The sequence below is a fragment of the Seriola aureovittata genome, chromosome 16 (genome assembly GCF_021018895.1).
Source record: "Seriola aureovittata isolate HTS-2021-v1 ecotype China chromosome 16, ASM2101889v1, whole genome shotgun sequence".
Classification (NCBI taxonomy): domain Eukaryota; kingdom Metazoa; phylum Chordata; class Actinopteri; order Carangiformes; family Carangidae; genus Seriola; species Seriola aureovittata.
This window is the reverse complement of record NC_079379.1, coordinates 7533809-7547816: the sequence shown is the minus strand read 5'-3', so window position 1 is coordinate 7547816 and position 14008 is coordinate 7533809. Positions and strand designations below refer to the sequence as shown.

At 41.6% G+C, this 14008-nt stretch overlaps 1 protein-coding gene across 1 annotated transcript; it reads right to left on the bottom strand.

The window, feature by feature from the left end:
• Positions 1–527: 527 nt before the first annotated feature.
• LOC130183961 (saxitoxin and tetrodotoxin-binding protein 1-like) lies at positions 528–13980 on the bottom strand. The gene is made up of 12 exons (XM_056399667.1): positions 13788–13980; positions 13433–13578; positions 12967–13058; positions 7310–7435; positions 6998–7117; positions 6825–6867; positions 3107–3290; positions 2752–2897; positions 2286–2377; positions 1151–1282; positions 797–916; positions 528–662 (listed from the first exon to the last, which is right to left on the bottom strand). The coding sequence occupies exons 1-12, from the start codon at positions 13911–13913 to the stop codon at positions 613–615; spliced, it is 1377 nt and encodes a 458-aa protein (XP_056255642.1). The 5' UTR covers positions 13914–13980; the 3' UTR covers positions 528–612.
• Between the last annotated feature and the right edge of the window lie 28 nt (positions 13981–14008).

The window sequence follows — 14008 nt, the reverse complement described above, 5'->3', positions numbered from 1 at the left end:
AAATAAGGGAAAGAAACTCCAGCTACTAAATAATATCACTGCCCCTAAAATCAACCATAACATCATTTAAAGTATTTCAACATTTCAAAATATAAGCTTAAAATATTTGTAAATGTTGTTACAAAATTGTGTAATCATGTAATTTTCATACAGGAGCTCTGCTGCCGGGAACTGGATCATAAACACATTTGTTCCCAATGAAATTCTACACTGGAGTAAGAAGATTGATCTATAAAGGAATAAACAGCTGTTTTAGAAAAATTGAAAAACTTGTTACTGCAGACAGTCACTTATTAATGAATTTCTGTCTGAAGTTAATTTCATCAGTCAACACAGCACTGGAGTTTCTGATCCAGGTGTTTATTCATGAAGGACATAAGAAATTATGGTATCTAGGAAACATCTGGATGTTAGTACATTTCCCCATATTACCAAAGAAAACCAGATAGAGACAACTGTGTGTGGTAACAAGTGTTAGATGATCTTATAATGTTCTGCAGCCTCTGGAAAGAAAAACACGTTCAGGCTTCAGTATCTGTTTTTATTTTATTTGTGAATGACTTTTCTCCCAGACATCGTCACTTCGTGGTTCAGCACGTTGATCATCTCCTCTCAGGACTCTTCCTGCTTGGCCTCTGGAGAAGACTTCTTATGACAAAAATCTGAGAGGAGAGGAGGGTCACTTCAGTGTGATTAAGTTGCACGGGCATTGTTTTCTATCCACCTGACTACACCTGTATCTTCACAGAATTCAGATTTCACAGAAACACGTCAGGGAGCTGGACGAGTCACTGACCTGCGGCGCCGTCGTAGCTGAACGCTTTGTCATGAGGGAATCCCAGACACTCGGCCTGTTTCCTGTTGTCACTGTGGGCGGCTTTCAACTGCTCCACATCCGAATGATGCCCCTCCCTCCCTGATACACACACAACATACACAGCACTGAGATCACACACACACACAACACGCTTGAGGCAAATGTCATCTGACTTTAATTGGCGTTATAACCACTGTGAGGAAACTGACAAAACATTTCAGTTTATTTTCCACAATGTTGAACTATCATAATGTATTGACTGTGAAATGTGTGTGAGTGTGTGTGTGTGTGTGTGTGTGTGTGTGTGTGTGTGTGTGTGTGTTGTGAGTTTACTGTAGCTCAGCAGGTATCGACTGTGGATGCCGATGCCCTTGCAGACGGCTGTCAGACAGTCTGGGCAGCTCTCATACACGTCCACTACACCTGAGTCGTTGTGCGGTTGAACGACTCCGTCCTTCTCCAACGCTAACACACACACACACACACACACACACACACACACACACACACACACACACACACACACACACACAAACACACAATGATGTCAGCATCAACAGTAAGACACTGATGAGAAACACATGTCTGATCTGCTTGCACGATATGAAGCATCCAGGGGGTTCATCTAGGACGGGTTTACTCAGTGTTCTCACAATCAGAGTCAAGCAAGGTCAAGAAGCTTTTAGTTTCTCTGCTCCTCACCTGTGGAACAAGCTTCCTGAACACCTGACACCTGCTGAGAGTGTCAGCTCATTTAAATCAGGGCTTAAACCATCACTGTCTAAATTACACATGTAACATGTTTTTAATCTTTGCATTTGTTTGTTTTTAATGTCTGTTATCACTGCAGAACTGCTTTTAAAATGGTGTCCTCAGTTACTGACCTTATATAATCTTGATATGACCTATTTGAATATTTTTATTTTGTTTCTATAGTTTTTAAATGCTATTTTAATGTCATCTTAATGTTCTATTTCTAATGCATTTCACTGCCTCTGTAAAGGGATTGCCTTATGTGTCTGAATTGTGCTTTATAAACTTCACTTTCCTCACTGCTACTACTATTAGCCTTCTACTACTGCCACTAAAGCTGCTAATACTTCCTCTACTACTAAACTATACATATAATATACTGTAAAATACACCATAATCAACTATTCTGTACTTCACTTGTACTCTACTTTATACTTATACCATCATCGAGACTTAGAACATACTATACTCTGCATCTAGTTTATTTCATACTAGTTTTATACTAAATTATACTCTTACTTTGGAACACTTCACACATACTGTACTATATTCTATTGACACTACAATATACTTTATTTATACTATACTTTATTTTACACATGTGCTGTACGATACTTTATTTACTCTATGCTGCACTTGCTTCCTATACAATACTACAGTATACTATACTATTCGTCTGTGTTTGTGTGTGCATGTGTGTGTAGATGCGACTCACTGGCAGCGATGACCTTCAGTTGGTGGTGCTCGTCAGAAGTGGGATCAGAGGGCATGGACATGTTGATGATGAAGTTGGTACATGACCCATCACTGGAAATAACACAACAGTCAGACAACACAACATAAAGGCACAGCAGCGTTTTGATGCAGACGTTTGGGATCTAAAGAGTCAGACAGTCTGACTGTAGTTAACTACTGAGCTTCAGGACAGTCTGAGGGACTGTGGTGACCTGGTCTGAAATCACTAGGTGACCACTGACTGTGCTACAGTGTGAGGGATCATTTACATGCACCAGGCTTTACTCTGAGCCTCTGATACATGTTTTTACTTTTGTTTTAATCTTTGATGGTTAATCACTCTAGCTGCACTCAGAGGGTCATCTGTGATAAACTCTGATAACCCCGAATCAGGATTATCACATCTCTACACCACTGTCTGAATGATCTGCAGGGGAATCACTCACATGAACATGTTCCTCTCGTTGAACATGATGGTTGTATTGTCGGGCAGGAGCCGGAGCTCCACGTGTGAGCTGGAAAGATTTTGCAACAGGTCCGAGCCTTGCTGATGGTCAGAGACAGACCAGACCAGAACCCAGTCTCCAAAAATCTGCAGGAGGAGGGAAACAGTTCAGAGTCAGACAGACAGCAGCCGAGAGGATCCTGAAATACTTTGCACAGAGAGAGTCAGGAGCTTTCAAACAATGCAGAATTAGTCCAGGCCAAAGCCAAGATGGTGGATTTTAAAAGGTTGGATTACTTGGTGACGAGAAGCTCTGTCCCTTGGTCTAAGGCATGTCCCTGAGCAGACAGACTCACCGTGTGCAGGTCCTTCGCTGGCAGAGTTTTATGCAGACCTTCACATTCGTCGGCGGCCGGCGCTGCATTGCAGCCGATCGCTGCCAGCAGCAGCAGCAGCACTGTCTGCTTCACAACACAACACATCCTGCTCTGAGACAAAATCAAACGCACCCTGCTCTGTGCTCTGTCAGTAAGGAGGAATCAGAGGGGGGAAGCTGGTCAGGTTTTAATGGCCCTGGGCCCACGCAGGCCCCGAGTCAGTACAAAGAATTTGTGTGTGCCCACTGTGTTATTGACCCTTAGATTCCACCCTCATACACTGACGACAGACAGACTTATGCCACCATTGTTGCATCACTTATAGTGCCTGGAAGAATCTGCTGTTTATTTTACTATTGATTGATTTGTTGTTTATTCTGTAAGAAAGGTAAACCAAGACTGACCGGATATTTAGTAATGACTGTCTGGGGTTTTTAACATTATTATTATTCTTATTATTCTTATTATTATAAAAATTAGTTTATTGTATTTGAGGAGGTATAAAAGAAGATCTGTTGTGTGGGAGGTGTTTTCTGCTGCTGAACTTTAGGCTTGTTTCTGAAGGAGACATGTGTGGAACTGCGAAAAACCCTTTAAATATCTTCATTCACTTATGTTGATCCACGTGAGGACATTACATAAGGTGAATGAGCTTTTCCTCTGCATTCAAAAGTGTCACAGATGGGGCCGCCCCAGTAGCTCACCTGGTAGAGCGCGTGCCATGTGCTAAGCCTGAGTCCTTACTATTCCGTCTCTCTCTCTCCAGACTTTCCTGTCTTTCTCTACCGTTGCTTTAAAGAATAAATTAAAAAAACTATTTTTAATTATCACATTCAAAAAGGTTTTGGGACCATGATTATTCATTCATTAGCCATACTGCTTATCCTTTTAGGGTTGTGGTGGGCTGGAGCCAATCCCAGCTGACATTGTGCGAGGACGGTGCAAACCTGGACAGGTTGCCAGTCTATCACAGGGCTAAAATATAGAAACAAACAACCACTCACACTTCATTTTTTTCTTTGATATATAAGACTTCAGTTAAGTGCTCCGTGCTTAGCGACTGTAACTTCACTGCAAAACATTTAAAACTGGTTCAAATTAAAAATGTGAGGGTTACTTAGGTAGCATCATTAACTCAAAATGTAAAACAAGTTGAGTAAACTTATATTACTTACATTATAATGAATTAACAGCTGGTCAGTGATGCTGAGAGATGTGATTTTTTTTCAGTTCTTCATCACAAGGCCGCTCACTATGACTTCATTAATAATTTAACTTTGTTAACATCCATTTGGTGTTTTTTAATATAATACAAAGACATATCATGAGTGACATAACTAGTCAACATTGTTTAGAAAGTTGACCTTTGGAAACAAAACAAAATGTTTGGGCATGTTGTATGGGAGTAAGCTTGAACACTGAGTCAGCAAACTCATTTCATCAGGTTACCACAGTGTGAATTTCATGTCTTATCAATGAATAAATTATTGGAGTTGAAATTATTTGCAACTATAAGTCACGGTAATTACCAATATAAGTAGCACCAAAACCCATTAGAATTGTGTTTGCAATTTAAAAAGTTCTGTATCCCACAACAATGCATTTAATTAAGTAATGGTAGAAGGTCCCCTAATGACTTTATGTTGGACTAGATAAAGAAATAGTGTAACTATTTCTAATATTCTCTATACAGACAGCTCTGGTAAGCTAACTTTATAAGGTGTCAGTGGTTTTACCATTAAATTGACCTTGTGATTATGAGATACAAATGTCATAAGGCCTCCCTTTTTCTTATTTGGTGAAAGCCATTCAGTTCTGCAAAATCATGGTCAATTAATCTGAATCTGGAAGTTTTCCACCAAGGCTGCAGGTTCTGTGCTCAGGAACTAGGTCACAGAGTTTAAATCCTAAAGGGCAAATGTTCCAAAGTCTGCCCACACAGACTGGTAGACTTTGATATGTTCTCCTGATAAACACACTGATCAAGGATTTTCAGCACAGAGCTTAAAGTTTAAAATTAAGTTCTTTATTGTTACAGTTGAATAAAGTTTGTTTTTAATTGATCAAGTTGAATAAAGTTTGTTTTTATTGATAAAGTTGAATAAAGTTTTTTTCATTCTTAAAGTTGAATAAAATTTGTTTATACAGCAATATTCAACTCTTGAAATGAAAGTAAAATGACTTAAAACCAATTATGAGAATCCATTTAGCAGGTAGCAAAACACAGAAAAGTAGATACTGGAAATTAAATGACAATGTATTCAATTATGACATATTTTGTGATTTGGTGAAAACAACAGGAGAAATTATATTAGGTGATAATGAAATAATAAAAACAATATAACTAAATAAATTAGTGTCATGGATGAAATAAATACATTAATGGTTAGAGTTGATCTTTCAGAGGAAGAAGAGACAACCTTGAGAAGACACAGATAACACACTGAAATGACTGAAGGAGATTTTTGGAAATAAGGGAAAGAAACTCCAGCTACTAAATAATATCACTGCCCCTAAAATCAACCATGACATCATTTAAACTATTTCAACATTTCAAAATATAAGCTTAAAATATTCGTAAATGTTGTTACAAAATTGTGTAATCATATAATTTTCATACAGGAGCTCTGCTGCCGGGAACTGGATCATAAACTCATTTTTTCCCAATGAAATTCTACACTGGAGTAAGTTTAAGGTAAACACAAGAAACTTGTGCTACAGAAAATGGACCAGACTCAGTGAATAGCTCCCTAAGCTTAATATCCTAAGTCCTATGATAACTATTAATTTAGCTATACAGACTAATGAGCAGTGATAACTAACATGTCTTTGGGGTCATCAGGTGGGAACCACCTTTCACCAGTGTATCGTTTAGTTGGTCCCACGACACCTCCAGGAGGCTAGACAGTGATCACTGGCGTCCCAGAGTCAATCCCCTAATGCCAGCCATCACTGCTCCTCACACCACGACTATTTTCTTTATCTTGCCTATGCTACCACAAACAACACCATCATCAACTAGGACAAAACACACTAGCAGATTCAGCAAACAAAAACCCCCTTAAACAGTTCTGTTGTGTGGGACTAGATTTTTTTTTTTTTTTTTTTTGGAAAGTGGCGGCCATTTTGAATGAGGGAGGTAGAGTCAGGGAAAGATGCCTTGTTGAGCTAAACTCTCCCCCGCCGGATTAGGCTGTGCTCTACCTCCCCCTACTCCCCCACTCACCGAGACAATAATACTCACCTAAAACAAACAAACTCACCTAAACAGTCAAAGAAGATTAATCTATAGAGGAATAAACAGCTGTTTTAGAAAAATTATGTGACATGATTTTGTAGTGGTGGAACAACTTGTTACTGCAGACAGTCACTTAATGAATTTCTGTCTGAAGTTAATTTCATCAGTCAACACAGCACTGGAGTTTCTGATCCAGGTGTTTATTCACGAAGGACATAAGAAATTATGGTATCTAGGAAACATCTGGATGTTAGGTCATTTCCTCATTTTACCAAAGAAAACCAGATAGAGACATCTGTGTGTGGTAACAAGTGTTAGATGATCTTATAATGTTCTGCAGCCTCTTCAAAGAAAAACACGTTCAGGCTTCAGTATCTGTTTTTATTTTATTTGTGAATGACTTTTCTCCCAGACATCGTCACTTCGTGGTTCAGCACGTTGATCATCTCCTCTCAGGACTCTTCCTGCTTGGCCTCTGGAGAAGACTTCTTATGACAAAAATCTGAGAGGAGAGGAGGGTCACTTCAGTGTGATTAAGTTGCACGGGCATTGTTTTCTATCCACCTGACTACACCTGTATCTTCACACAGAGATTTCACAGAAACACGTCAGTAGCTGGACGAGTCACTGACCTGCGGCGCCGTCGTAGCTGAACGCTTTGTCATGAGGGAATCCCAGACACTCGGCCTGTTTCCTGTGGTCACTGTGGGCGGCTTTCAACTGCTCCACATCCGAATGATGCCCCTCCCTCCCTGATACACACACAACATACACAGCACTGAGATCACACACACACACAACACGCCTGAGGCAAACGTCATATGACTTTAATTGGCATTATAACCACTGTGAGGAAACTGAAAACATTTCAGTTTATTTTCCACAATGTTGAACTATCATAATATACTGACTGTGAAATGTGGTTGTGTGTGTTGTGAGTTTACTGTAGCTCAGCAGGTATCGACCGTGGATGCTCTTGTAGACGGCTGTCAGACAGTCTGGGCAGCTCTCATACACGTCCACTACACCTGAGTCGTTGTACGGTTGAACGACTCCGTCCTTCTCCACCGCTAACACACACACACACACACACACACACACACACACACACACACACACACACACACACACACACACACACACACTGATGTCACTATCAATAGTAAGACACTGATGAGAAACAATAACAGGTAGAGACGATGCAGCTTTGGTCAATAACAAACATGAAGGATGAAGATTTTAAAATCCTATCACTACAAAGCACCAAATGGTCTGTGGTCTAAACACATGTCTGATCTGCTTGCACGATATGAAGCATCCAGGGGGTTCATCTGGGACGAGTTTACTCAGTGTTCTCACAATCAGAGTCAAGCAAGGTCAAGAAGCTTTTAGTTTCTCTGCTCCTCACCTGTGGAACAAGCTTCCTGAACACCTGAGACCTACTGAGAGTGTCAGCTCATTTAAATCAGGGCTTAAACCATCACTGTCTAAATTACACGTGTAACATCTTTTTAATCTTTGCATTTGTTTGTTTTTAATGTCTGTTATCACTGCAGAACTGCTTTTAAAATGGTGTCCTCAGTTACTGACCTTATACAATCTTGATATGACTTATTTGAATATTTTTATTTTGTTTCTATAGTTTTTAAATGCTATTTTAATGTCATCTTAATGTTCTATTTCTAATGCATTTCACTGCCTCTGTAAAGGGATTGCCTTATGTGTCTGAATTGTGCTGTATAAACTTCACTTTCCTCACTGCTACTACTATTAGCCTTCTACTACTGCCACTAAAGCTGCTAATACTTCCTCTACTACTAAACTATACATATAATATACTGTAAAATACACCATAATCAACTATTCTGTACTTCACTTGTACTCTACTTTATACTTATACCATCATCGACACTTAGAACATATTAGATTCTGCATCTAGTTTATTTCATACTAGTTTTATACTAAATTATACTCTTACTTTGGAACACTTCACACATACTGTACTATATTCTATTGACACTACAATATACTTTATTTATACTATACTTTATTTTACACATGTGCTGTACGATACTTTATTTACTCTATGCTGCACTTGCTTCCTATTTTAAGGTAAACACAAGAAACTTGTGCTACAGAAAATGGACCAGACTCAGTGAATAGCTCCCTAAGCTTAACATCCTAAGTCCTATGATAACTATTAATTTAGCTATACAGACTAATGAGCAGTGATGACTAACATGTCTTTGGGGTCATCAGGTGGGAACCTCCTTTCACCAGTGTTTCGCCTAGTTGGTCCCATGACACCTCCAGGAGGCTAAACAGTGATCACTGGCTTCCCAGAGTCACACCCCTAATGCCAGCCATCACTGCTCCTCACACCACAACTATTTCCTCCTTTATCTTGCATATGCTACCACAAACAACACTATCATCAACTAGGACAAAACACACTAGCAGATTCAGCAAACAAAAACTCCCATAAACAGTTCTGTTCTGTTGTGTAGGACAAGATTTTTCAGAAAGTGGCGGCCAATTTGAATGAGGGAGGTAGAGTCAGGGAGAGATGCCTTGTTGAGCTAAACTCTCCCCCGCTGGATTAGGCTGTGCTCTACCTCCCCCTACTCCCCCACTCTCCAAGACAATACAACTCACCTAAAACAAACAAACTCACCTAAACAGTCAAAGACACACTACAAACCAATTCAAAACAATACAAACAAACAATACATGCCAACTCACATGGACTAACCGCATGGTCTCAAAGAGGCTCACACAGGCCTCACCCCCCACTTAAAAACACTTCCTCTTCCTGGATTTCTTCCTTGCTTCTCCTAAGAGTCTGTCTATCCTAAGTGCTCCCCCTGCTGGGCCCCCAGCTACCATTACTTCTTCTCATCCAAATCCACTGACTGGATCTTGCTGCCTCATCTGACATGTCCTTTACTATTTTCCTCACACTCTGTCCACTTCCTCCTAACTCCCTTACCAAAGAGACAACAGACCTTGCTACAAATCCTCTACATCCTACTTCCACTGGACAAATCCTAACTTTCCATCCTCGCTGCTCTGCTTCTGCCCCTAACTCTACATACCTAAGCTTTTTCCTTTCATATGCTTCTACAACTAAGGCCTCCCACGGAACAGTCAGCTCTATGAAATATACTCTCATTCTACTCCTAGACCACAAGACTATGTCAGGCATTAGCTTTGTACTGGCTATTTCCTGGGGAACAACAAGCTTTCTTCCTAAATCTACCCGCATTTCCCAATCACAAGCATCCTCTAAGCTGCCTTGCCTCCTTGCTGTCTTACCAACTTTCTCTCCCTCTTGAACGAACTTGATTACAATTCTCTTTATTTTAGACCCTCCTAAATTTGCCTGCCTCCGTAACTCTTCAATTCCTGCAGCTAAGCTTTTTAAAACCTGGTTATGTCGCCACGTATACCGGCCTTGCGACAGACTAACCTTACAGCCTGACAAAATGTGCTTTAAAGTTGCAGTATATGAACACAATGAACAGAGCGGGTCTCCATTTACCCAGAGTTTTAGGTTCTGGGGAGTTGGCAATACATCATATGTTGCCCCTATCAAAAATCTAATACTACTTTCCTCCATACTCCACAGCTCTTTCCAGCTAAGCTTTTTCTAGTCTACACTTTCCCAATTCAACCACCGTCCCTGCTTAGCCTGGGCCACTGCCTTTGCACCCCTTAATATTTCCTCCTGTCTACGAACCTGCTCCACAATTAACTTTCTCTTCTCTTTGGGACCTGCTCTACTCCACACCGGTTTGCTTGGGCCAAGCCCCAAGCCTCCCCGGCCTATTTGGACATTACCCACAATCTCTGTATGCCTGAGTGTAGCTTCCGCCTCCTGCACTGCCATTCTTGGATTCCATTTTCTCCCCTTGATTAGGTTTGGAACCACTTTACTAACTACCACATCTTTACTCCCAGATAACAGGAGCTCTGTCCCAACCTTGGTACATTTAAACTCCTCCACTAGACTAGTTACTGGGAGCTGAAGTATGCCTTTCCCATACAGTGCCACCATGCTTAAACATCTAGGAACACCTAGCCACTTCCTAATGTAAAAGCTAACTAATCTTTCCATTTTCTCTGCAGCAGATAATGGAATCTCATATACAGACAGTGGCCACATCAGCCTGGGAAATAACCCGAACTGCAGACTCCACAACTTCAACTTTCCTGGAAGCCCTGATTTATCTATTCTATCCAGTCCCTCAGCAACATCTTTCCGAAACTGCACTACCTGTTCTCCGTCATTCAAGTCTGCCTTGTACCACCTACCTAGACTCTTTACAGATTTTTCCGTAATTATTGGAATTTCCTCTTCGTCTATTACAAACTTCCTATCACTTAACTTCCCTCTACTTATTGAGATACTTCTAGACTTACTAGGCTTGATTTTCATACTAGCCCACTTTAAGTTTTTATTAAGTCTCTCAAGTACTCTTTTCATACATGGCACCGTTGTAGTTATCAACGTCATGTCATCCATGTAGGCCCTAGTTGGTGTAAGGCGCATCCCATCCTGCCGCCTCTCTCCACTTATAACCTACTTAGAAGCTCTAATGATTACCTCCATCACCATTGTGAATGCCAATGGAGAAATCGTGCACCCTGCCATAATGCCTATTTCTAGCCTCTGCCACCCTGTTGTAAAGCCTGCTGTACTTAAGCATAGTCTAATATCTTGGAAATACAACCTTACTAAAGTACCCACTACTCCAGGCACTCTAAAATAATCAAATGCCTCCCAAATAAGGCTATGTGGCACTGAACCAAACGCATTTGCTAAATCCAAAAATATGACATGCAAGTCTCTTTTTTCTGTCTTGGCTGCCTGAATTTGATGCCAAATCATGCTAGTGTGCTCTAGACACCCTGCGAAACCTGGTATTCCTGCCTTCTGTACTGCAGTATCTATTAAGCTATTCCTTTCTAAATAACTAGCTAATCTCCGTGCGACTACGCTAAAGAAGATCTTCCCCTCTACATTTAGGAGAGAGATCATTTGAAACTGACTCAGGTCTGAGGATTCCTTCTCCTTTGGAATAAAAACACCTCCTGCCCTACGCCATGCTCTGGGAAAAACCTGCTTCCCCCAAACTATTCTTAATTGCCTCCACAAAAACTTTAGGATATCAGGTGCGCTTTTATAAACCCGGTACGGGACTCCATTTTGCCCTGGGGACGAAGAAGCCTTTGCACACCTGACTACCTCCTCAACCTCCTTCCACCTGGGTGGTCTAACATCCATCTCATGATCTATCTTTCCTAATGGTGGCATGTCAGGTGGAAGGCCTACTACTCTATTCTGCTCAAAATCTGAATACGTGTTTCTTAGATACTTTTCTACTTCTAACTTTGTTGCCTTAAGCTGCCCTCCCTTTTCCTGGTTAAACAATCCTTTAACAAACTTGAAAGGGTCCCTGTAAAACGCTGTCCTTACATACTCTTTCTTCTTTCTCTTTTTCCTAAGATATTCAGCCCTTCTAAGTACTGCTAGCCTGCCTCTCAAATCTTCTTGCAACACATTAATTCCCCCCCTCTCTTCCTCTGTTTCCCTTTTTCACTGCTTTCTTAATTGTGTTCTTTCCTTAACTAATTTCTCCATTTCCCTTTGCCGTCTAGACTTAACTAACTGTGCTCTTTCAACCCTCTTTCTGTCTTGCACCCCAAATCTTTCTGCACCATAGGAGTAAATTATATCTCCCATTTTCTCTAGTCTATCGCTTGCATTTCTTCCTAGTCTGCTTAAAATTACTGACAAATCTCTATTGACTGACTCCCATTCTTTCTTGCTATTTGCCCTTGGTCATTTAACTCTAGTTTTCTGCTCCATATTTCTCTCTCTGACTGGCCTGTTCAACTCAATATCAGCTGCATCCCCTCTTGTAGTCTCCTCTTCCCCCTCTGTAGCTGTGTCATTGATATCCTTCGAACTGTGGTTTTCTACCTGTCGCTGGACCTCATCCGACTTATTTGATTGACTTCATAAAAAGTATCGATTGATGCAGCCACACTGCCTTTCCTTTGCAACACATCTCTTTCTTCCCTGATGCATTCTCACTGACGTTACTTTCTGCCAGCCACAAGGACAAATCTGGAGCTTATTTCCCTCTAGCCTAACATTGTTATTCTCTCCAGGTATGCTCACGTCACCCTGAGAACTATTCTGCCCAGCTCTAGTTCTAGAGAATAGGTCCGAGCCCCTATCCTTCACTGAGTCGCATATCCAAGTCATAGTCATGTCCATTCCAGTGTCCGTTGCCATATAGTCTGCCTTTCCTTATGTTTGACGTAGCTTATGTTGGCTGTGACAAAGATGCTAGGCCTCGCCACTGCTACCATGGATTGCTAGCCCATGGCAGCACCCTTGGGGTCTTTGCCTCCTGTCAGCTGTCTATCCAGGCTGTCACATGGTCTTTCCCTTGTTGTCAGCTGCCCTATTCACAGCAGTCACTAGCTAGGCTAGTTTTGAATTTAAGGTTAACACAAGAAACTTGCGCTACAGAAAATATATACTATTCGTTTGTGTTTGTGTGTGCATGTGTGTGTAGATGCGACTCACTGGCAGCGATGGTGTTCAGTGGGTGGTGCTCGTCAGAAGTGGGATCAGAGGGCATGGACATGTTGATGATGAAGTTGGAACATGACCCATCACTAGAAATAACACAACAGTCAGACAACACAACATAAAGGCACAGCAGCGTTTTGATGCAGACGTTTGGGATCTAAAGAGTCAGACTGTCTGACTGTAGTTAACTACTGAGCTTCAGGACAGTCTGAGGGACTGTGGTGACCTGGTCTGAAATCACTAGGTGACCACTGACTGTGCTACAGTGTGAGGGATCATTTACATGCACCAGGCTTTACTCTGAGCCTCTGATATATGTTTTTACTTTTGTTTTAATCTTTGATGGTTAATCACTCTAGCTGCACTCAGAGGGTCATCTGTGATAAACTCTGATAACCCCGAATCAGGATGATCACATCTCTACACCACTGTCTGAATGATTTGCAGGGGAATCACTCACATGTACACGTTCCTCTCATTGAACATGATGGTTGTATTGTCGGGCAGGAGCCGGAGCTCCACGTGTGAGCTGGAAACATTTGGCAACAGGTCCCAGCCTTGCTGATGGTCACAGACGGACCAGACCAGAACCCAGTCCCCGAAAATCTGCAGGAGGAGGGAAACAGTTCAGAGTCAGACAGACAGCAGCCGAGAGGATCCTGAAATACTTTGCACAGAGAGAGTCAGGAGCTTTCAAACAATGCAGAATTAGTCCAGGCCAAAGCCAAGATGGTGGATTTTAAAAGGTTGGATTACTTGGTGACGAGAAGCTCTGTCCCTTGGTCTAAGGCATGTCCCTGAGCAGACAGACTCACCGTGTGCAGGTCCTTCGCTGGCAGAGTTTTATGCAGACCTTCACATTCGTCGGCGGCCGGCGCTGCATTGCAGCCGATTGCTGCCAGCAGCAGCAGCAGCACTGTCTGCTTCACAACACAACACATCCTGCTCTGAGACAAAATCAAACGCACCCTGCTCTGTGCTCTGTCAGTAAGGAGGAATCAGAGGGGGGAAGCTGGTCAGGTTTTAATGGCCCTGG

Excerpts from the sequence above, each read along its gene's own strand:
- LOC130183961 (XM_056399667.1), bottom strand. The coding sequence starts at position 13,913 with ATGTGTTGTGTTGTGAAGCAGACAGTGCTGCTGCTGCTGCTGGCAGCA. Across the intron at positions 13,059-13,432 it reads AATGAGAGGAACGTGTACAT|TGATGGGTCATGTTCCAACT; the intron begins GTGAGTGATTCC and ends TGTTATTTCTAG. Across the intron at positions 7,118-7,309 it reads TCGATACCTGCTGAGCTACA|GGAGGGAGGGGCATCATTCG; the intron begins GTAAACTCACAA and ends TGTGTGTATCAG.